Genomic DNA, 23013 nt, shown 5'->3' with positions numbered 1-23013 from the left:
TCACCGGATCAGGCATACCTTGGACGGCGGATTGTCCAATAGGCGATCAATTTCGCCGAAGCATAACTTCGGCGGCAACACCTTGAGAAAAGAGGTCGAGTCAACAGATATTCATGTTTCGGGCCAAAGGTTCCCCGAGATTTTCGCCAATAACCGAATTGAAATTCATAGGCCATCTAGCGATATTCTTGCGATATTTATATACTTGCCGACCCCCTCGGGCTGTATCTAGGAGTTCTCAACTGCTAGTGCCAATCGAGAATATGCTAGATCAGGAAACTCCGCCTCCACACGGCGGAACCGAAAACTCGACGGCTACTTTCGAACAACTGCAAACTTTCCAAGAGACTGACAACTATCCCGAAGGAGGCTGGAAGGCATGGTCGGTTGTGTTCGGAGCATGGTGCGCCATGATTCCTTCCATGGGTCTACTAAATAGCCTTGGAATCCTCCACGCATGGACCAGCACACATCAACTTAAAGAGTATTCTGAGTCCAGCATTGGCTGGATATTTGGTGCTTATGGCTTTTTCTTATACTTTGCAGGGGCCCAAGCGGGTAAGTGACAATTCAATTAGCGTTGCATTGATTTTTATGCCAACTACTAAACACGGCCAGGTCCAATTTTCGATGTATACGGGCCGCACTATGTCATCATACCAGGCTCTTTCGGTATGGTGATAGCTCTGATATGTTTCAGCTTCAGCGAAGGTATGACGTCTTCAAATTATCCTCTTATGAATAGCTTCTAATATATGCAGAATATTACCAGATATTCCTTTCCTTCAGCGTGCTAGGAGGTCTTTCAGCTTGCACACTCTTCACTCCAGCTGTTTCGGCAGTTGGTCATTGGTTTAATGTGCGAAGGGGGTATGCTACAGGCATTGCGTGCACAGCTGGTGGCGTAGGAGGGGTTATATTTCCCCTGATAATTCTCTTCGCGGCCCCCAAGATAGGATTCCCATGGGCGATCCGAATCATTGCTCTTTTGAGTGTTGTCATGTGTACCTTGGCATGCTTTCTCCTGAAGGCCAGGTTGCCAGCAAACCTCAAATCGGGTGCTACAGTCGATTTTCACGCATTGAAAGATCCCCTCTATTCTGTCACTACTGTCGCGGTCTTTCTGGTGGAATTTGCAGTCTTTATACCTATAACGTATATTGCATCGTATGCCATCCATGTTGGAGTCAGCGACACAATCGCATACCTACTCATCGCTTTCTTGAACCTGGGAGCCATCCCCGGGCGCTTTTTACCTGGCTTGATAGCCGATCGACTGGGTCGTTTTAATGTCATGGTGCTGACATCATTTGTCTGCGCCGTATTGACTCTCGCACTGTGGCTGAAATCAGGCGACAATCTCGCCGCACTCGTCTGCTACGCTGTGTTGTTTGGCTTCTGGAGCGGAGCAGCAATTAGCCTGACGCCAGTGTGCATCTCTCAGGTCTGCGCGACGCAGGATTATGGCAAGAGAAATGGAACCACGTTCACGATCGTCAGCATTGGAACCCTTACGGGTATCCCCGTCGCAGGGGCGATCCAGCAGCGTGACGGAGGAGATTACGGCGATCTGATCATATTTGGTGGTGTCCTCTATCTTGCGGCTGCAATGGCATTTGCCATAGCTAGAGGCGTTTGCTGCGGATGGTCCTTCAAGACAATATTTTAGAATAGACTTTAGAAATTAAGGAATGAGAGCTATGGGAACTTGCTTCGGGGCCAAGATACAGAGCGCAGAGCAACTATCTCCGAAGTAATAGTTGTATATTTATTGACACGTCGCATTGTATTCCACCACCGATGACATGCCGTTAGGTAACAGAATTCTCGCCCAGCTTTCCTTTTACAATGACAGCGCCTATTCAGGAAGGTTGAGACTATGGCCCGATCGTGGCAGATGAGCGGGTCGCCAATCACAACGCGATGCCCTGATCGGTGAAGGTGCTTGACCCTATTTCCCACGGGAAATTAACTCCAATGCTTAGGTTTACGAGCGATCGAGGGTGAAATCGGCGAAGATTCGATCACCGATAGGGAATTTGGTGGCCAGGGGCATGGACTTCGGCGCCCGCCGACATACTTCTGTGTCACACAGGCTCCACCCCACGTCACCTTCATTTGCCGATCTAAATCTACAGAACGAAGATTGATTTCCGGGGATGGTATATGAAAGAGCGAGGTTCCCCGGATTTTCGAGAAAAGATCAAGCCACATTCTGAATTTCAAGAAAAACCTTGAGATTTCAACTTGAAGTTCACTGTGACAACACAAGGACAAGATCTAGCAAGATATAACTATCAAGTCTTGGCAACCACTTCGCGCCAATCACACCAAACATGTCTGGACAAGATGAAACCAAGAGTTTGAAGGAGAAGGTGCTGTCAATTCTACCATCGCACGACTCTTCCAGGACGAAAGACTTTGATAATCAATCCGTGAGAACATTAGAGTAAGGTGTTCGTGATTATAATGACGTCATGTCCTCTAACCCGTCGCAGTGATGCATCTTTCAAAGGCTCAAGGAGGAGGGCAGCAAGTGAAACCGCGCCAATTCCTTACAACGGTATTCTTGCACCTAGAAAGAACCATTCAGAAATATTGACCATTCCCAGGAGATCAGTGCTTTGGCAGTTGCTGCCGCGGCAAAGGTTATGCCAAATAAGGAGTTCCATGGAGGATTTTGGATATCTTTTGTGGGAAAGATAGATATTTCGGAGTTCTTTTTTGTTTTGGGAAACTTCAATTCCAAGTTCTATTCATGGCTCGGATACTTGGATTACTACTAGTAGTATTTATGTGTTAGAGGGATATATTCGGCTGGTCTGTACCTACTACACTCAAGGTTGTATCAACATTCGCTATACCACCGTGACAATTGTCAAATTGAACATCAGTATATTTTTCAAATCACAACATATGGCCCTAGACTTATAATTCGCTACAAAATTTTAGATAGAAATATTCAAATGCAGTCCATTCCATTGGCCGATAAGTAGAGTGAAGAAATTTAGGGTTCGCAGATGTTGCGGGAAGGCGCCCGAGCCGAAGGGGTCCGCTTTTGACGCCTCCGCCATTCGGTTTCGATGTTGGCCGAGTTCATCGGAAAGTACTCGCCCGACTCCATTCATCCAGCTTGGTGGGCCTCGAAGTTGTCACTCTTTCTCTATCCACTCTCTGTCAGGAGAAGGCGTTTGTCCAGTCACATTTGCCGCCCGTTCAAAGGTACTCGACAGCGGTCATTCACCCCCGGCCACTGGCAGCCCTATATATAAAACACCTACTACCTACCTAGGTACCTATCTAATACTAACTAGGTACACCCGTGGACATCCAAGGTTCAAGTTTTATACCGTAACCCCCGGGCTCCAGGTGCCCAGGTGGAGATTCAGTCATATACCTATCTTAAGTGATAACTTGAAATCTGCAATAATGTTCGGAGTGTCACGTACAACACGCGCCTTGCGCTTCAACGCGACACGGTCATTTTCGTCTGCCCCTCGAGTCCACGCTCCGGCAGCGCTCAAAATCAATGCCGATCGGCTTTGGAAGACTTTGCATCAGACTTGCGAGTGGGGTGCAGCTCATCGCTATGGCGAGTATGTGTTGTGATTCATCCTCGATTATGCCTGTTGCAAAACCGCTTACAAGGATACAGGAACTCAACGGATACGGGCATGGCTCGATTGACTCTGAATGATGACGATGCACGTGTGCGACGTTGGTTTGCCGACGAGGTCCAGAAACTGGGATGTACACTCTCGGTTGATCAGATGGGTAATATGTTTGCTCGGAAATCTGGCAGTCTAAAGTCCTCGGCCCCGATGATTGCGATGGGAAGTCATCTCGACACTCAGCCTCGTGGCGGTCGCTATGATGGTATCTTGGGTGTGATGGCTGCGTTGGAGGTCCTGCGTACGATGAAGGAGAACAATTTCCAGACTAACTACGATGTCGGCGTGGTGAACTGGACAAAGTACGTTCTGATCGATCTTTAGAGTTCGCTACATTTGCTGATTCGGTATACAGCGAGGAAGGGGCGCGTTTTCCCAAGTCCATGTGCTCCTCGGGAGTTTGGGCTGGTGCCATTCCCATCCAACAGGCATGGGACCTCCGCGATATCCACAACCCCGATGTGTCTCTCAAGTCAGAGCTTGAACGACACGGGTATCTTGGGGATGTGGAATGCTCCCCGAAGGGATACCCCCCTCGGCGCACACTTTGAACTTCACATCGAGCAAGGTCCTATTCTCCCTGCTAACGACTGCAAAATTGGCATTGTCCAGGGAGCTCAGGGATACAGATGGTTGACTTTTACTATTCAAGGCAAAGATGCTCACACTGGAACTACGCCTCTTGCCAACCGTCACGATCCCTTGCTTGCGGCATCGCGAATGATCGCCGCCTCAAATGACATTGCTAAGAGACACGATTCCCTGGCCTCCACCGGTATCCTTAGAATCCCCCCCGAACGCGTCTACGAATACGATTGCCACTGAAGTCACCTTTACTCTTGATATTCGCCATCCGGATGACAGTGTTGTTCACATTGTTCAGGACGAGTGCCTGAAGGCATTCGAGGCCATTGCCTTGCAAGATGGAAAGGGAGTGACTTATAACTGGACTCTCGACACAGACTCCCCTGCTGTCAAGTTTGACAAGGACTGCATTTCCTCTATCAAGGCAGCCGCAGACAACATTGTTGGTCCCAAGAAGTCGATCTTGATGACTAGTGGGGCTGGTCATGACAGCGTCTACACCAGCAAGCATTGCCCAACCGCTATGATTTTCATCCCTTGCAAGGACGGCGTCAGCCACCACCCTACAGAGTATTCTACCCCTGAAGATTGGTAAGTGCATCTCTCTATCCCGCGCAGGTCTCGGATACTAATTGTTCTTTCGTTTACTAGTGCCATTGGTACACAAGCTCTACTTGAGTCAGTTGTGCATTTTGATCAATCCCGTGCTGAGGAGAGTCGTAGAATTTAATGGCGCAAAATAAATAGAAATTGTTCCTCTTCAAGTTCCAAACATAAAGCGACCTTGCTACTTGATTATAGAGCTAGAGTCAAAAAATGTAATAGACTGGATATATGTTTGTGGATTATTCAAAAAAGAAAGTTCTTCATGTGTGAATCGGGAAGTACGAGTAGTTATTAACATTTAAAGAAGAATCCGAAGAGAAAAATTACCCTATAAGGCCAGGCGAGGTCGATTTTAAGCCCTCGTTGCTTTTTCAATGTTTACCGGGAATTCCCAGTCTTTCCATTTTGTTTAATTTTCTCTCTCTCCTTGTGTTTTCTCTCTTCAAGGTTTCCTAGATGTAATAGTAAATGTACTAGCCTACCACATAGCAAACCTTGACGAGATGGATACGCCCTGGGATACCTGAATAACCGACGGACAAAGGGGTGTTTGAAGAAGGCGTCCTTGTCAAAAATCGAGTCCAAAATATTCTGATCCAAACCATAGACATCCACGGTTATGAAAGGGGAATTTTTTGTGGCAAGCTCCACTCCCGGCGTGTTACCAGAAGGCGTGTGAGTAGTGGGATGTCGCTGAAAGGCTTTCCCCACCACGCCGAATTGTTGTCACGTCCCGCGACCGTCATCAGATTAAATTGATAAACGACCCCCTCGCGCCTGGTGGTGACATTCAGTAACAAACACGCGACACATACTCTACTCTCCATGACTTCAAGGCGACCAATTTATCTCAACCCCGCCGCCGCGAATGAGCGCTTCGATCTTGCGCTGCCCGCCGGCGTAGCCGAATTCCACCAATCGCTTCCCAACTATGCGCCAACTCCGCTAGTGGCTCTCCCCGAGGTTGCGACTGATTTGGGCGTTCGAGCGGTACTTGTCAAGGATGAGAGTAATCGCTTTGGACTCCCCTCCTTCAAGGTGCTAGGTGCTTCGTGGGGCTGTTTCCGGGCTGTCGCGCAAGAGCTTGGACTGGCTCCTACCGTTAATCTCGAGCAGCTCTCGATCGAGGCCAAGAAAAACTCAATCACATTGGTGACCGCATCGGAGGGCAACCATGGAAGAGCAGTTGCATTCATGGCGCGCTTGTTGGGAATTGGCGCCCAGATCTTCGTGCCTCGCTTCATGCCGGAAGCCACAATCAAGTTGATATCTTCAGAGGGTGCCCAGATCGTTGTTGTACAGGGGTCTTATGATGATGCCGTGCAAGGGGCATCGGATCGTGCACACCAGGAGCAGACTGCGCTGTTGATCCAGGACACCGCATTTGAAGGGTATGAAGAAATTCCCGCTTGGATCGTGGAGGGATATTCGACGATGATGAACGAGGTTGAGAAACAAGCATCCGAAATGGGTCTCCTTCCCAGTGTGATGATCACCCCAGTTGGCGTGGGTAGCCTGGCCCATGCTGTAGCAAAACATTGCAAGTCTCGAGAGACACCATTGTCCGTTGTCGCAGTTGAGCCCGACTCTGCTCCCTGTCTATCAGCAAGTTTGCGGGCTGGCAAATCCATTACCGTCAAAACTCCTTCTACCATCATGAATGGTATGAACTGTGGAACTGTTTCCTCTACCGCTTGGCCGGATTTGCAGCGACTTGTTGACGCCTCCGTCACGATTTCATCCTACGAAAGCCATTCTGCGGTGCAGTATCTCACATCAAAGTCGGTTCCAGCTGGCCCTTGTGGTGGAGCCTCCCTCGCTGCTCTTCGGCATTTGACAACCGACCCAAATGCCTCGTTCTTAGACAAAGACTCCGTTGTCGTGCTTCTGAGCACAGAAGGTGCCCGCGAGTACCCAATCCCTCGAGATGTGTCCGCCGAGGATTCTGTGGCACTAACTCAGGCACTCACCCAAATCAACTCGTCGAACCCTACATTGTCTGTGGAAGATGGTGTAGGAGAGACTGAAATTGCTGACTACATCGAGGCCTGGTTTGCTCATCGTGATATTGAATATCACCGCGTAGAACCGGTTGCTGGACGGCCTTCTATCGTCGGTGTTCTCCGTGGAAGTGGAGGCGGCAAATCTTTGATGTTCAACGGCCACATTGATACAGTCAGTCTCACAAGTTACGAGGCAGATCCCCTTTCAGGGACTATCCAGATGAAAAACGACCAGGAGGCGGTATTTGGACGAGGCTCTCTTGACATGAAGGGTGGCCTAGCGGCAGCAATTGCCGCTGTTGCGTTGATCAAAGCCAGTGGCCAGGTGCCCCGTGGTGATATTATTATTGCCGCTGTTTCGGACGAAGAAGATGCTTCTCAGGGAACCCAAGATATACTGGCCGCTGGATGGAGGGCGGATGCAGCGGTTGTTGCGGAACCAACTTCTCATGTCATTGCCACAGCTCATAAGGGCTTTGTGTGGGCAGAAGTCGATATCCTGGGCGTTGCAGCTCATGGATCCGACCCAGCTTCTGGCGAAGACGCGATTCTTCAGTCGTGGCGTTTCTTACAAGCACTTGAGCAGTACCAGGCCCTGCTGCCTGTCGACGATCTTCTGGGCCAAGGATCGATGCATTGTGGTTTGATTCAAGGTGGCCAGGAACCTTCTTCTTACCCTGGAAAATGCACGATTACTATCGAGTTTCGTACTGTTCCATCACAAACTGAGGAGTCTATCATTAAAGACTTATCTACGATGCTTCGGAAGATTAGCTGGGATGCACCGAGCTTTAAATACACCGAGCCACGCGTCACAATGTCTCGCCCGACTCAAAAGCTTAACGTTAACCACCCTTTCGTACAGAAGGCGATCATCTGTGGGACCACTGTTTTAGGTCACAACAACAAACCTGTCGTAAAGAGCATGCCTTTTTGGTGCGATGCAGCTTTCCTAGGTCAAGCTGGAATTCCATCAATTGTCTTCGGTCCTTCTGGCGAGGGCCTGCACGCGAAAGAAGAATGGGTTTATGTCGATAGCTTGCGACAGATGGATGAGATCTATACCCTTTTGGCTCTGGACTTCTGCTCATAAACACAACCTTGGAAGTACCTTCAATATGTGCAACCTCGCAAATTGAGATTGGGAGATTGTTGAATAATCACTTCATCTAGACATCAAAACTTCTAATGCTATTCAAAACTTCTACCATGACAATCAAAGTACATCCTTCAAGTCCATAATGGTGGCAGTAACCGTGTTACTAGTTCCAGACAAGACACCTGCTCCGTTCACGAGCAAATAGCGTCCATTGCTGCCCTCCAAGACCCGCAGAGAACGTGTGTAGCTGTGTCCCTCGGGGGACGCAATCTCTGTCCACTCGCCCTCGCCCAGGTTCTTGTTGATGAAGAGAGTACTCTGCGTTCCCGAACTAGCAATTAGAGTGCCATGCTTGCCACCGTATGCGGTCCATACAACGTATGGCGAAGAAGTAGGCTTCGTGCCGCTTGACACAATAAGCTTCTGGTGCTCAGCCGATAGGAAGTCCTCGGGGTCGGAAGCGATACGGTAGTAGAGAGGGAATGAATAAGATGAGGTGTTGAAGAAGGAACCGTATTCGTAGATGTAGAAATATTTGCCATTCGGTAGCTACATACGATGTCAGTCTTCTCCCCGGGGTTTCATTCACGTAAGAGGCACTCTTTACTTACCTTTGTCACAATGGGCATACCTGGTCGATCGGTATAGGTAGGGTAGGCGCTGGGGGACTGTTAGTAAACCTTCGGATCAGAAGCTTCGTTATTCTTACACATCGTCGACAACATCTCCCCATTTCTTCAGGTCTGTTGAAACTTGATGGACCATCTTTTGTCCATATGTCGCGTTATCTCTCTGATCAGAGTAGTAGCAGATCAACTTGCCGTTGCTGTTGATTCGTTTAGAAGAATGCCAAAGTGATGGTCAAGGGGGTAAGAAACTTACTGGGCAAGCAAAAATGGCTCCCAGACAGGGGTCAATCCGTTGTTTGGAACGGCCTCTCCACCAGCTGCAATGTGGCTCACAAACTTCCAGGTGAGACCATCATCGTTCGATGCGTACAGATCAATATTCGTAGAAGAAAGATCGGTAGGAATGCTACTGCCGGCCAAAAGCAAAGTGCCTGCCTTGAAAGAGCCAATACGCTCCGGCAGGTAGTACAAGAACGGTTGATAGCGGAGTCCAAGGTGATTGGCGGTATCTTGGACCTTGGAGATCTCTTTCCAGGTCTTGCCATAGTCCTTCGAGCGGTAGATGGGGAAGTAGACCATAGGCGGCTCCGGAGAGTAATTCTCCCACGTCGCAAGCAGATCGCCATTGGGAAGCTGTTCATTGCGGGCGTAAAGTGTTCTCGGAATATTGTAGTCGGAAGGGGGCGAGAAGATCGTTACATTATCAACAGCACTTGGAGACTTTGATCGAGAGATAGTCGCGGCATGCGCCGCTGCGGCCAGCGCCAACACATTGAGGAATTTCATAGCCACAAGAGTGCGTTTCCCTCTGGGATTTGAAAGTACGATAATTGTTTTTTTCTTCTTTCCTTCCTACTGGGTCTCATTGGTGTGGCTTTTAAATATTCAGATTTGAGAGTACTATCGTCAACCCACTATACGACTCCGATCATCCCGCCGGAGTTGTCCTGATTATAGATGAAGCCAAGGCTAATTCCAGTAAAGTCTAGTTAAGCAACTCATTTTCCATCAATCGCCGGCGAGAAACGCCGCCATAGTAAACGCCTTGGCAAAGAGCCCCCCCCCCCCGCCCTCCTGAAAAATTAGCGAGCTTGCGCGTGGTTTTTTTACGGCATTTTTGTCCGGGATTATTCCAACTCGATTCAATTCAATGCTCTCAAAGGTATTCCAGCCGGTAAGAAAAATAACAGTCCCAGTACCCTCAGTGGTGATAAATGCTGAGGGGGCGTTGAGCCGTATCGTAAAAAGCCCACAAAACCATAATAAAAAATATCTCGCTACAAAAAGGACCGATTACTGCCAGGCAGCAGTGCATTGCTGTCAAATCCTCTTCATCATGATCACGGCTGGTTTCACTCTCGCTTCGCCGTGGATTTCTTCAGCACTGCCCAGCAATTTCCCCGCAGTTACCCCGACACGCCAATGCGCCCACCTCGGCCACTTCACTTCACAGCCCCCGCAATCATTCAAGTTGCGTTATTTAGGTCATCACAATTCACCGGTTCTCTCAATGAAATGTGTATGGAGTAACACGGGAGCATGATTTTTTCAAGAATAATTGCTCTGATACCTTGCTAAATTTCATTTTCGGTTGTTGGCTTTTTCTATTAGTTAGTCTTTGATTGACCTTTGCTTACCCGGCAAGCCGTATCGTTCAATCCCTTATAAGAGAGTTAAAATTATCAATTGTTGACTGTGCGAGAATAGTCATAAAATTTAATAATTTAAACACTTAGAGGCTGAACAGGTGTGAATCGCTTCGATTTCTAAACTTCCTGCTGATTCTCGGCATGATGATTCTCGGAATTGCCGACCGGAATGTGGGGAGAGTATGTTGACCCACCTCCACCTCCCTCTCAGCGAACTGTATCATGCTTTTACTGTGCAGTTGAGAATAGAGAGCCATTGAAGGGATATGAATCAGCAATGATCTAAGATATGTTCGCTTCAATCGTCAAGAGAATGATTACTTATACTCTTGTTCAATAAACCATTGACTGGCAAGCGGAAGTCGAAAATTGCTAAAAAGTATGGGGAATCTGGGTTGATCTTCTAGCTTTCAAATGGGTCAATGGAATTACCTCGGTGAAAGATCACCCGAACTCCACATTTACCAAGATCTTTACGTATGAAGTCATGGTTTAAAGAGGGATCCATGGCCTGTGACCTTCCATCCCTGGACAGTCCCCAAGGTCTTGAAACAAGATCAACTTGCAATGAAGTTAAAGTCGATCCTAGGCGTATTTGCCTGGAGTCAAAGTTTCGTTTCGCTTTCTAAAGCTGCAGCTGTTAGCCACGCACGGTTAGCTTGATGATTCCCCCGAACTCGGATGGCTATCGAAAACTGACATTACTAGTGACTTCACTCCGAAGTCGTTCATTACAGCGCAAGGAGTGAAATGGCCAGAGAGCCTTTCTTCAACTCTAGTTCTCGATTCCAAGTCCCCCGTTGCAACCATCGACTATGGCACAGAGGTTGCTGGATTTCCGTTCTTCGAAATAAGCAAAATAGATGGCCCGGTGCAGATTGAAGTGAAGTATAGTGAGCCGTATCATGGGCTGCAGCATCCATGGGGAGATGGGCCTTACACTTTCTCAACCAGTCTGTCAAATGCATTCCGAGTCGAAACCTTCAATGTCATCAAGACTGGAAAGCTACAATCTCCTTTGATTCAGGGTGGTCAGCGATGGCAGTCTATCCGTTTGATTGCCGGGAAGAGCGTTTCATTCACTCGTATGGGATTCGTACCCACTGTCAGCGACATCGACCCCGAGAAATATCCAAGCCAATTTCACAGTGACAACACTGTATTCAATGAAATTTGGAAGCTCGGAGCAAAGGCAGCTGGCCTCGCATGTCTCGAGAAAGGAACACAGGGTCCCATTATGACTACCGATCCTGCGAAAGGCGCCTTGGTACAAAGTATGAGGGCTTCACCAAATTTCGAAACCGGATCATTCGAAAACTACACCCTGCAATTCGAGACAAAAATCGAAAGATCTGGCCTGTGGTGGACAGTGGTAAGCATCTTTTCGCTATATTTGGGTATTCTAGTGCTCACCATTGCGGGAACAGGCCCAACCTTTGACATATGGATCTGGGCTCCAGCTTTTGCTCACAGGAGAGCTGCCCAAGGAAAGTACATTTGCGAATGTCAACACAACTTTGACCCCGGCGAATAGCATTCTTTTGGCAAAAGGATACGGCTTCGTCAATCAAACAACCCTGGACACGCTACTACTGGATACATTTACCGTGCCATTTGACGTGCATGAAAAAGAATGGTACAACATAACAACCATTCTCTCGGATGGAGATCGCATTTCTGTTCAGATAAACGGCAAGAAGGTTTTTGATGTGTCGCTTGGTGATTACTATACAGGGGGTTCAGTGTCACTTAGTGGTGCCATTGGTTTTGGCGCTTACCAAGACCAATCTGCATGGGTTCGCAATGCCAGGCTCTATGACAGCGCGAATGGTACTCTCTTGTACAGAGACAATCTACGTGATGAAGGAGCACCTGCTCGATATGGAAACCAGGCAAATGCGGCGACCGTATGCTTGGACGGGCCTAAACGTGACCGCATGGTCTGGCTGGGGGACTTTTACCACACCTCTCGCATTATTGGCGCGAGCAGCTCTCGGTTCGACTGGTCACGCGACACTTTGTCTTTCCTTTTAGATACCCAGGCCCCAAATGGAGAGGTGAGCTATGCGGGTACTATGGGATACGACCCGTCAACCACCATTGATGCATTCACCGAGGGAGGGAAGTATCCTGCCTTGGAGGATTACCAGATGCTTGGATTCTTGGGCTTCTACCACACTATTAAGCAGTCAAATGATCTTCAATACGCCACTAAAACATGGCCTAAGTGGCAGAAGCAGCTTGAATGGCTACTCACGACGGTAAATTCAACTGATGGGTTGGTTGATGTGGATAGCGCCTTTTTGGGTGCCAGCTCAGGTGGCTCGGCTGTGAGCTGCCTTACGGTTGAAACACTCAACGGTGCTGCCGAGGTGGCTGCAGCACTGGGTCACAGTACCGATGAACTCAAATATAAGAAATCGGCGCAAAGACTGGCTGATTCCATCAACAAACACCTTTGGAATGAAAATTTGGGCTCATACTCGACGAGCCGATCGTCACGCCAGGACTTTGGTGTGTCTGATATCGCTTGGTGCATCAGTTCCGGGGTCGCAAACTCAACGCAAAGGTCGAGGATGGTGTCTACTAAAGTTCTGGGAGAGCTCAAACTCGGACCGGGCTACAAAGCAGACACCACTGTTACTGCTTCAGATCCAGTCGTGTCAATTTCGCCCAACACAAACGGCTTTCTATTGCCTGCACTGTTCATGAGTAACGCCTCGACTATCGCTAAAGATCTTTTGGTCTCAGTATGGGGGCCAATGCTTCACAAAATTGGCGAAACAGACATTGGGAACGACACGACATCCACAGGCGCCAGCTGGGAGTATCTTGCGCTTGATAAATCACCTGGCCTATCACTCTTCACGAGTCTCGGCCATCCGTGGGGTGGAGCAGCGACTTATATTCTAACCGAGTGGGCTACCGGCCTACGACCAGCCAGTGGACCAGCAGGCTTTGGCTATAATAAGTGGCTATTAGCGCCAGAAACGGGAGTGGAGATAGGATTAAAGAAGTCGAGTGCAAAGGTGGTTACGGGATCAGGAGAAATTTTGTCGGTTTCATGGGAGCTTACAAGCACATCCCTTCGTGTAAATATTGATGCACCTCGGGGTACCACGGGAACTGTCCAGTTTCGTGGAAGTTCGAAGACACTTGTTGGGGGGAAGAGACAGTCGGCTATACTTCCGATTTAGATATCTCTACTCCGAGTCCGTACTCGCGGAGAGACCATAAACTCCTTGATACAAGTAAAACTCTTTAAATTTCGTGAATAACATACTTCAATCGTATCATACATCGTATCAACAGCCATCAACTGGCGTTCAGTAGGTTCCATGGTACCAAATTGGTCTCTAAACTTGGTTCCGTTGATGTAATCAAGAGCTGCAAAACAGCCCCCTTCTGTTGGAACAAGCACCGATGGTCAAGTGGTTACGATGCGTAAGATATGTCTGCAAGCCATGTCACATACCACAAACTAACCTCCTAAATAGCTCCCTCCCAGTCATATACAGGACAGGTGGCGGCCCGGGTTCGAATCCCGGTCGGTGCACACATTCTTTTTGCTTCTTGTTTCTTTTTGCTCTTCCGTTCAACTTGGAGTAAAACAGGTCATTTCGGATTTATTCCAGCAAGCATTGAGCCATCTGCGCAAGTGAAACATCTCTCTTATTCCTTGAGATCGCGGCATCCAGCGAAATTCAGATGTTGGGCCACGGGAGCTTACGGGGGGTCCTGAAAGCCCTCAACTCCACTACCTAGGTACGAAGTTGAACGGGATGCCAAGTAGTATAAAGTCTACGTCTAATACCTATCTACATAGGTAACTACGTGACATTGTGCTACTGACGTACTTGGACCAACTATTTATATAAGTACTTCGCGAAGTTGGTCTGAATATAGGTACTCGTAGGTTATTTACCTTGTCTCAATTTGTAGGGAACAGTAAGTAATTCCTGGATTCTGCCTAGAAGAAGCAGGTCAGTGTATCCTTAGGATCCTCCTTCTCCTTCTCCTTGCATCACCCCGGAAGCGTCTCATATACCCTTTTTGGGCGAATTAATGTAAATTAAGAACAACCAAGTAAAGCGCCGCACATACCTTGATTAGGCGCAAGATGCTATTGTTCAGCTTCCTTCCTTTTAATTGTTTTTTCTCTACTAGTTAGCTGCAATAGACTGTAGTGGTACTCAGCACTTGCTCATTTCGCTTCTTCTGTACCAATCGGAACTAACAAATCACCGTGGGAAGCCGCACAGCCACCAGTGGGGGCCGCTCAGGTGGCCAGTAACCTGCCCAGACCCCACGTTTAGCGGGGCATTATTTACCATTAAGCGTAGTGGCTCCTCACGGAGCGCTGGGTGCTGCCGAATCCGTATCACCGCGATCAAATTCTGCAAGGGTCTGCAAGGGAAATCCCGAAACTCCGAAGTATGAATCAATCCAGCTTGAAAGCACTCTTGTAAATGATTTGACATTCTTGAGAGCTCACTGGCTTAGGTTCACGCACGCCAAGAAACGGCGTGCCCGTGAATTATGGCCTTTCTGATCGCATTTAGACTCTCATTGGACCTTTTTTCGAGATAGGAGCGGAACATGGAGTAGTTTAAGATATAGCACAAGGCTGAAGTTGAGGTACCATTGCCATAAGCGCGCGACTCCTGTTTAATGATCACTCTTTGAATGGTATGCTATTCCCAGTTAAGTGAAATAAAGCACAAAAATACCACCGCATGAGTTCTTCAGGCGTCGGCCTGTACTAGTATCAGCCTTGCCTCGATCTCTTGTTTCAAAGACAAACTGGGCGGACTCATTCTATATAAGATACAATGAATCTCAATTCCTGGTTCTTCAAGTTGTTTTTTGGTTATTCATCCGAGCAATTCTTCTACTAGTACTATACTTCCCAGGCTTTTTATTCTCTCGGAACCATGATACTTGGCGCAACCCCGTTGGAACTACTCGGCGTGAACACATCCGATGCCGGGCAACATAACCCGAATATAACCTCACCAAAACCTCAGGTTAATTCCTCGCCAAATCCTAAAACCGAATCTGAGCCCAAGAAACCTGCAAAGGGGATGACCAGCCCTAAAGCGAAGTCCTCGCCGAGCTAGAGTCATACCGGTTTCAGTTATCGATATTATGTCAATTTTGAAACTTTTTCAAAAATGGGTGCTTGTATGGGAATAGAATCTTTGGTAAGCTCGCCAAGTCCAAAACTTCGGCACACCTGGGCAGTCATTGACATTATGATAGTATATTGGATGCTATCAGTTTTAGTGCTGCATGGTTGAATGTGTTGGTCTTCAAGCTGCAAACCTTGAAATCATTCACGAAACACCGTGACAGTCAACGGAGCGCAAGTGGGAATTTAAGGATCCAGGAACTACATGTGAACATAGAGAAGAGTTGCGGTCTATACAATGTTAACTGTTCTTGTTGGATCTTCATGTATACACCAGAGTCAGTAGCATATTGCGCGATAACTATTGGCCTGGGAAGACCACGAATACTCATATTAGCTGTAATGGCCGCCATCCCATAAGGAGCCAATTTCCCAATATGCAAAACTGCCATAGATGACTGATGCATTTTCTACGGTTTGTAGAACAGTAGATAAGAGGTCTACGAGACGTACATGACAAATTGTAAATGAAATTTCATCCATTCATGGTAGTCTTAAATGTTTCATCCGACAGTCTGCCACTCTTGGGTATACCAAGCTCCTAGGCCCAACGCAAACAGTACAAGGCTGCCATCTCGAACCACGTCCTTGAAGAGTTGAATAACCATGCCAATCCCGCCTTGTTTCCCACCCATCAAAGCCCGGCCGCTTGTAAGGAGTACCTCTCCAGTAACGAAAATCAGGAATGGGTTTTGTGCCGTTGCGGGTTTGGGGGGTGGGCTGCCGAATGTCGCAACTGAAGCTCCGATAATGAAAATTAGGTAGACCGCGACTCCAATCGCAAATACTATGTGCAGACCCTTCCAAAGGCGGGTAGCTTTCTGTTCCTGCTCTGTTGGCTGTTGGGTCGCTGCGCCGAGCATGTTGGCGAGGAAAGGTGGGAGCCCAAGGGCGGATGCGATCATGCCTGGGTTAAGGCCGGGCTGTTGTTGGCCAGGCATGCCGCCGGGAGGAGCGCCAGCACCTGGGGGAAAACCTGAGGGGAAACCAGGAGGAGGTCCGTTTGGATCCCCAGGCATGGCACCCAATAGTGAGTTGAGTAGTTTGATGGTAGGGTCCTCCATATCATCGCCTTGTGGGCCCTGTTGGCCCTGGCCTTGTTCGGGGGCCGATTGCCGAAGCATGGCGCGGAAAGCTTCTTGTTGTGCTTGGAGGGCCTCGTCCGACGGCATGTTCGGTTGCGGTGATGGCGAGGGTCGATTTTGTGGTACTGGCGAGGGCGAAGGGGAGATGGCGAGCTGTGGGGATGGTGAAGCCTCTTCGTGAACTGTGTTATTTATGCGGTTAGTGGTGTGAAGGCTATCACGCAATGGAGTTGTTCGTGAGATCACTTCACCAACAGAATTGGAACATACCTGACTGCGGGGTGCGACCACTCAAGCTGGTGATCTTGTCAAGGCGTGCTGAGCCTCCCTCCTTGATTTTGGCTTCACGACGCTCTCGTCGCAGACGAGAAGCCCGCTGGGCTGGCGATTCCTCTGGCGTCGACATATGGAAGGTCTTCAAGCGTGAAGCAGAAGTGCGGTGGCCAGACTCAAATGTCCGATATGAGCACAACCAGATTGCGAGATATGATGTCGCGCGACCGGGGGTGATGAAGCAAGGTTAGCGGAGAAGATGCACACCCAAGGTTGTCCGATGGTGGTGGGTCGTGTGGGCACTGTGGCAGTCCCGTGGTGATAAGAAATCTGACCCCATTATCATATCTACTGCCACATCCATGAGAATAATTCATGGAGAAATCATCTTCCTTAGTTAGAGCGGACAGAAAAGTAACTGGCTTGTTAAAATTCAATCATTCCACTTGAGTCGAGCACTTCATACATACTGGGAAAGATCTTCAATGTATGGGATCCGACACAAGCCGCTCTTATCTCTTAGATAGTACCATATCTGGAGTTGTCTTTTTTCAAATGTTTTATAGTATTTATAGCGAAGGAATAGCTCAGAGCAGTTAAACGGGTGGGATTTGATGGCTGCCACCTGGGCAGTGGGGTATTGAGAAAGCTGTGGTAGGCCAAACACTTGGAAGGACGTAGGACAAGGATATCGAAGTTAAAAATGGACCTGACGGTCCAAAACCCATCAAATAATAATATTCGACCGAGAAATACATAGTAGCAGTTCTTAGAAACTACTAGTACGGCAAAAGCCCTTGAGGCGAATGCAGCAAAGTTCAAGTTTTCTCGTACTATTGCCTAGTTCAACTAGGATAGTGAGCTTCAAGGTGACAAAATCACCCCAGGAATGTAATCATCGCGTAACTATCTAGGTAGGTATACAATATTCCACATGGATGGTACATTGGCTCTGACAGTCTTTTCTTTGTAAATCAATAGGGGTGAAAATCACTATACAATCACAGTAAAATGCATATCGATCACCCTATTAGTCTTGCCGATCGGTCTCGGCTCAGGAACTATTATAACATCGCCAGGCTTCCGATTCCTTGAATGAAAGAAAGATCATCACAGAGCACTCCTATAACCACTCCCTCTCCAATTGATCAATCAATAAATGTGTAGTCGGTGAAGCTGATCTGATCCAGGCGCTATCTGATCGCATCGATCGACAGTTCAGCTAATTCAACTAGTTCATGGGCTAAGCGTCTTCTGTGCCACGCGACCGAGCCTCTCAGAGCGAGTCTGGCTCTGTGCAAGGGTATAATCTCAAGGATAGTCATGAGTTGAGATTCTTTTCGAATATTGAACTTGAATTGAAGTCATGGATGGTTGTGCAAGCTCCCGCAGTGACATCATATTATGGCTTGGGATATCTCGTGAGATAATCAGTCAATCGCACTCATTGCACTGAAAATTGGTGTGTGTTTTTTTTTTTTCAAAATGACCCCTCTATTCAAATTTGTGACGATTGAAATGGCGAAGGGTAAATGATTCATGGTTGTACATCTGCCGATTTCTAGCAAGTTTCATGTTAGGACACCAAAACTTGCTGAAATGTGCTCCGGTCTCCGCCAAGAGTGGAATTCCGCCGCTGGTGGACGGAGAGAGCAACAGCACAGCAATAAATGTGGGGAAATCGGCCTTCCATTGGGGCTAGGTTGCAGATCTCGAACTGGTTGTGAATTAAATCCAATGAAAAGAAAGGCTCGAGAGTGTACCAAGAGGTAGCGTCATTGCAATTCCCGGGTTCCGCCCGATGACGTCGTTCTGGGGAGAGCTTCCCAGCTCCAAGACAGATCTCGGCCTCTTTGCACTAAACCCTACTTTTATTCTTTCGGTCTATTAATCTCAGCATCTCTAACGCATTGTCTGCTCTATTTCAACTGCAGTGCAAACGGGGGCGCTGTGAGGAACCCCCCCGCTTCCCATTTCGATATTTGACGTTTGCACATAGTACGACCTCCACCACCAGACAACTATAACACATAACCCACACCGATTCCGCGAGAAAGCGAGCCTCAATTATGGCTAGCAAGGGCCATGAAACTGAGTCCCCCCCAGAGACACCGTATAGGTGAACACTGGAGCGGAGCGAACCCTGTCCCCACAGTCCAGAAGTTCGTCGAGCACCTCGACCGAGAGAAGAAAGAGCGAGACATCCGCATTGACGAGGAGAATAAAGCCAAACAAGAGCGAGACCGCAAGATTCAAGAACTTGGACATGATGATGACCAAGGAGATGTATCTGTACATAAGGCACGGGAGGTGTCCAAGGCGAAGACTAGGATGGTGACCGATCCTACCACCGGTCGCGAGATTGGGGTGGAAGACCAAGATGAGACATCTATGGAGGCCGTCTTAAACCCAACTGTGAGTAGCGGAATACTCAAAAGCACACCAGAGTCCCCTAACTGACACAACATCCAGTTGACGGTTCCCAATGCGAATCTCGGCCAACCAACCGTGAGTGATCAGCTATCAAAGCTTTGAAATACAGGCAGTGAACTGATAATACAACACAGGATGTCAAAACCAGTCACGACCAGGATTTTGCAGAGTATAAGGAAAATCAAGATATCACCGCGCCTCCAGATCCCATCGCTGAGGGTACAACATCCGATGTCCCAATCCGCGGCGAAAAGACGAACGTGCTATTCCACCCCACCCCTACTATATCATACCAGCCGATGTTCGACCAACTAGAGAGACATGGGATGGGGCTTTGTATTGGAATTCCTTTGGCAATTATCATTCTCGGTCGATTCTTTGGAGGATCGCTGCTAGGACTTGTTCCGCTGGCCGCGTGCATTGCAAGCGGCGTCTGGCTATGGGTGCAACAGGTCATTAGAAGCGGCAAGGATATGGAATGGCATAGCGAGCAGCTTCGCGGAGAGACGGTAATTTCTCCAAAACCCCAAATTATCCTACAAAATGAATAACTAACAGCAATAGGCCACTGCCAATCTTCTCCCTGAGTCGGTTGAATGGATGAACAGCTTCCTCAGCGTAGTCTGGGGTCTCGTCAACCCGGACATGCTCATCCCAATGGCCGACACAATCGAAGATATCATGCAAGCGTCCGCACCCAGCGTCGTGGAGAACGTCCGCATCGCCGAGATCGACCAGGGAAACAATGCCCTCCGCATTCTGAGCATGCGTGCTCTTCCCGACGACCACGTCGAGAATCTAAAGCAAAACATCCACGAGGAGAATATCAAGAATAAAGACCCGCAAGAAGCCGCCGCTGCTGAGGAAGGCGGTAGCTACTATAACATGGAAGCTTCATTTGCGTATCACGCCAAGCCGACGGGCGCAAGTGCATCTTCCAAGGCCCGTAACATGCATATGCAAATCGTGTTCTACCTGGGTATCCGGGGCCTGTTCGGAGTGCCTTTCCCTGTCTTCGTCGAGCTTACTGAATTGGTCGGAACGGTTCGACTTCGTCTTCAGATGACCCCCGAGCCACCTTTCGCGAAGGAACTGACCTTCAGCTTGGTCGGCATTCCACATGTGAAGGCGGGTTGCGTGCCTATGCTCCGAAGAGGTGTGAATATCCTCAATCTGCCTCTTATCTCAAATTTCGTCAACTATGCCATCGGTACCGCTTGCGCCATGTTCGCTGCACCTAAATCCATGACGATGGACCTGAGTATGCTGCTCAAGGGTGATGATATACACAAGGATACACTGGCGTTGGGTGTTATGTGGATTCGAATCCACCGGGCTATCGGCTTGAGCAAGCAGGATCGCCGTGGCAGTGAAGGCGGCGGCAGTGATCCGTACATCAACCTAACCTTCTCCAAATACGGCAAGCCTATGTACTGCACACGAGTCATTACTGACGACTTGAACCCGATCTGGGAAGAGACTGCAGCTCTACTTGTGACGCCAGAACTGATCAAAGCGGACGAGAACCTCAGTATTGAACTCTGGGACTCGGACCGCAACACGGCGGATGATGTCGTCGGAAAGATCGAGCTGCCCATCCGCGAAATGCTCCAGCACCCGGGTCGCATGTTCCCCCAGATTTCCAAGCTACAGGGCCTTGATGAGGGCAGTGAGATGCCTGGCCAGCTGCACTGGGAGGTGGGATACTTCGGGAAGCCCAAGTTGCGCCCAGAGCTACGCACGGATGGCAAGAAGAAGGACCTTCCAGAGAATCTCAAGGGAGATCCGACGTTCGAAGATGAAAAGGGAACTATTAACAACGAGGAAGAGGATGCCGTTATGCACACACCTCCTGACCCTATCTGGCCGAGTGGTATCATACATATCGTCGTGCATCAGATTGTGAACCTCCAACTCGCCAATATCAAGGGTAGCGACGGAAACCGGAAAGGCAAGGAGTACGAGCCTGCTAAACCATTTGGTGAAAATACCGAGGAGCAGGGTGACGAGCTTCCTACGAGTTACTGCAAGATCCTGCTGAATGATCAGTTGGTAAGTTTCTTTCTAAATCCGACTAACCCGCTCAATCAACGCTAACAGTCCCTCCTTCTCCTTCAGATCTATCGTACACGTCCCAAGGCTGTGAGCTCTAAGCCTATATTTAACGCCGGAACCGAACGATTTGTTCGCGATTGGCGGTCTTCCGTGGTCACTATCACTGTTCGAGACCAGAGATACCGTGAACATGATCCAATCCTCGGCGTCGTCCCTATCAAGCTGTCCGACATATTCCAGACAAGCTCTCAAGTTACACGATGGTACCCCATGGATGGCGGTATCGGATTTGGGCGTATTCGCATCTCCCTTCTTTTCCGACACGTCGAGACAAAGCTACCCCCAGCCATGCTCGGCTGGGACGTTGGAACCTTTGAATTCACGGCCGACAGGGTCCTCGCAAAGGGATTCGGTCGCCAGTCAAAGATCAAGATGCGCACCGGCGGAAGCTCGGGCAAGATTGGCCGGAAAGCGGGCAAGCTTGAAGGAAGCGACGTGGTCTATGATACATCTGACGAGAGTTACCGTGACTCACTGCGTCTGCCTGTCAAGCATCGGTATAGATCACCCGTCGTCTTCGAGTTCCACAGCCAGGGCAAGCGCAGCGCGACGGCATATGCTGTTCTCTGGCTGCAGCATCTAGTCGACAACGAAGATACCGACATCGACCTCCCGATCTGGACGACGAAATCTGGCCCGCGCCTGACGCAGAACTACATCACCGAGAAGAACTGGAAGGCCAAGGAAGTCCCCGGTCTCGAAGACCTCACCGAGGTCGGAAGACTGCAGTTCCGCTGCAAATTCTCGCCAGGTATCGACGAGTCGCACGAGCAGTTTGTCGTCGACAATGATTCCCGCGAGACCTTTGAAACTTGGGAAGCTTGTATGGCGCAGGGTGTGCGGTCCCGCACCGTTGAGAAGAATGTCCCCGAGGAAGTCCAGCAGAAGCACGAAAAGTCGCTCATCGACGGCAGGGATATCCTTAAGCAGGCTGATCCGGCCGAGCGTCGTCGTTGGCTCGATCGCGAAGGACACGATTGGAGTGGTGCGTTCGGTCATGACCCGCGCGCCTATACAGATTCTCTCGGACGCAAAGTGGCAGAGCCTGGTCGTGATGTTCCTCCACATGACCCGGTGACACTCCCGCCTCTGAAAGGCCAGCCGAATCCCAAGCGGAAAGATGGAGCGGGTGAGGCAGACGTCGTTAATGGGGAGAATGGTGAGATGTCGGATGAGTCCTCGGACTCGGATAGCGAGGAGCTCTCTCACGGTCCTTCGACGATTAGTCCTTCGGCTGAGGCCTCCTCATCCAAGGCTAGCATGTCACAGACCGAGGAGTCCAACCGACGTAGTGATCAGCGGCAACAGCGTGGCTTGATGCAGTGGCGTCCAGCGCGCAATGCGGTCTTCGTGAAGGATGAGGCTAAGTATGCGCTGAACAAAATGAAGAAAAAGGTTGGCGTGGGGGGGATTGACTGGCCGAGAGCCAGACGTCGAGACTGAGACTTGAGTGTATGACTATCTAATAAATACATGTTTTGGAAGGTCATGGGGGTTTTGTTATGATTATCTATGGCGTTAGTCGGCGCCCGATGTATTTATTGCTACGAAATGAATGTTTGAATGTTTCAGGATTATTTTAGGAAGAGAAAGAGGGATCGGCGATGACAGCCACCCAATAGTACTCGTACATAGATACCCACTGGCAGGACTGCCCTGGTGAGGTCTGTGGCT

The 23013-nt window shown here is 49.0% G+C and overlaps 7 protein-coding genes across 7 annotated transcripts; 5 read left to right on the top strand and 2 right to left on the bottom strand.

Moving 5' to 3' along the window:
* Positions 1-263: 263 nt before the first annotated feature.
* N7533_005537 (putative oxalate/formate antiporter) lies at positions 264-1669 on the top strand (the record flags this gene model as incomplete). Its single annotated transcript, XM_057102187.1, has 3 exons — positions 264-558; positions 619-711; positions 762-1669. 3 exons carry the CDS (start codon positions 264-266, stop codon positions 1667-1669), a joined length of 1296 nt encoding a protein of 431 aa, XP_056961817.1.
* Positions 1670-3429: 1760 nt separating this feature from the next.
* Positions 3430-4986, top strand: N7533_005536 (M20 family metallo-hydrolase; the record flags this gene model as incomplete). The annotated part of the gene is given in 6 exon segments (XM_057102186.1): positions 3430-3596; positions 3656-3973; positions 4027-4132; positions 4149-4446; positions 4457-4847; positions 4908-4986. The coding sequence occupies 6 exon segments, from the start codon at positions 3430-3432 to the stop codon at positions 4984-4986; spliced, it is 1359 nt and encodes a 452-aa protein (XP_056961816.1).
* A 701-nt stretch (positions 4987-5687) lies between these two features.
* Positions 5688-7958, top strand: N7533_005535 (putative diaminopropionate ammonia-lyase; the record flags this gene model as incomplete). Its single annotated transcript, XM_057102185.1, has 1 exon — positions 5688-7958. The coding sequence occupies one exon, from the start codon at positions 5688-5690 to the stop codon at positions 7956-7958; it is 2271 nt and encodes a 756-aa protein (XP_056961815.1).
* Positions 7959-8081: 123 nt separating this feature from the next.
* On the bottom strand, positions 8082-9379 carry N7533_005534 (sialidase family protein; the record flags this gene model as incomplete). Its single annotated transcript, XM_057102184.1, has 4 exons — positions 8082-8513; positions 8576-8624; positions 8674-8790; positions 8847-9379. 4 exons carry the CDS (start codon positions 9377-9379, stop codon positions 8082-8084), a joined length of 1131 nt encoding a protein of 376 aa, XP_056961814.1.
* A 550-nt stretch (positions 9380-9929) lies between these two features.
* Positions 9930-13439, top strand: N7533_005533 (alpha-L-rhamnosidase; the record flags this gene model as incomplete). Its single annotated transcript, XM_057102183.1, has 3 exons — positions 9930-10068; positions 11022-11614; positions 11721-13439. 3 exons carry the CDS (start codon positions 9930-9932, stop codon positions 13437-13439), a joined length of 2451 nt encoding a protein of 816 aa, XP_056961813.1.
* A 2497-nt stretch (positions 13440-15936) lies between these two features.
* N7533_005532 (uncharacterized protein) lies at positions 15937-16924 on the bottom strand (the record flags this gene model as incomplete). The annotated part of the gene is made up of 2 exons (XM_057102182.1): positions 15937-16700; positions 16789-16924. 2 exons carry the CDS (start codon positions 16922-16924, stop codon positions 15937-15939), a joined length of 900 nt encoding a protein of 299 aa, XP_056961812.1.
* A 1925-nt stretch (positions 16925-18849) lies between these two features.
* On the top strand, positions 18850-22782 carry N7533_005531 (C2 domain protein; the record flags this gene model as incomplete). The annotated part of the gene is made up of 5 exons (XM_057102181.1): positions 18850-19206; positions 19264-19299; positions 19359-19733; positions 19789-21276; positions 21325-22782. Coding segments are annotated over 5 exons (3714 nt in total), but the record flags the coding sequence as incomplete, so codon positions are not given.
* Between the last annotated feature and the right edge of the window lie 231 nt (positions 22783-23013).

This window comes from Penicillium manginii (genome assembly GCF_028828005.1).
Source record: "Penicillium manginii strain IBT 31320 chromosome Unknown utg000004l:1.0-7231830.0:1.0-7236170.0, whole genome shotgun sequence".
Classification (NCBI taxonomy): Eukaryota; Fungi; Ascomycota; class Eurotiomycetes; order Eurotiales; family Aspergillaceae; genus Penicillium; species Penicillium manginii.
The sequence above is the reverse complement of the archived record's forward strand: the minus strand, read 5'-3'. Positions and strand labels throughout refer to the sequence as shown.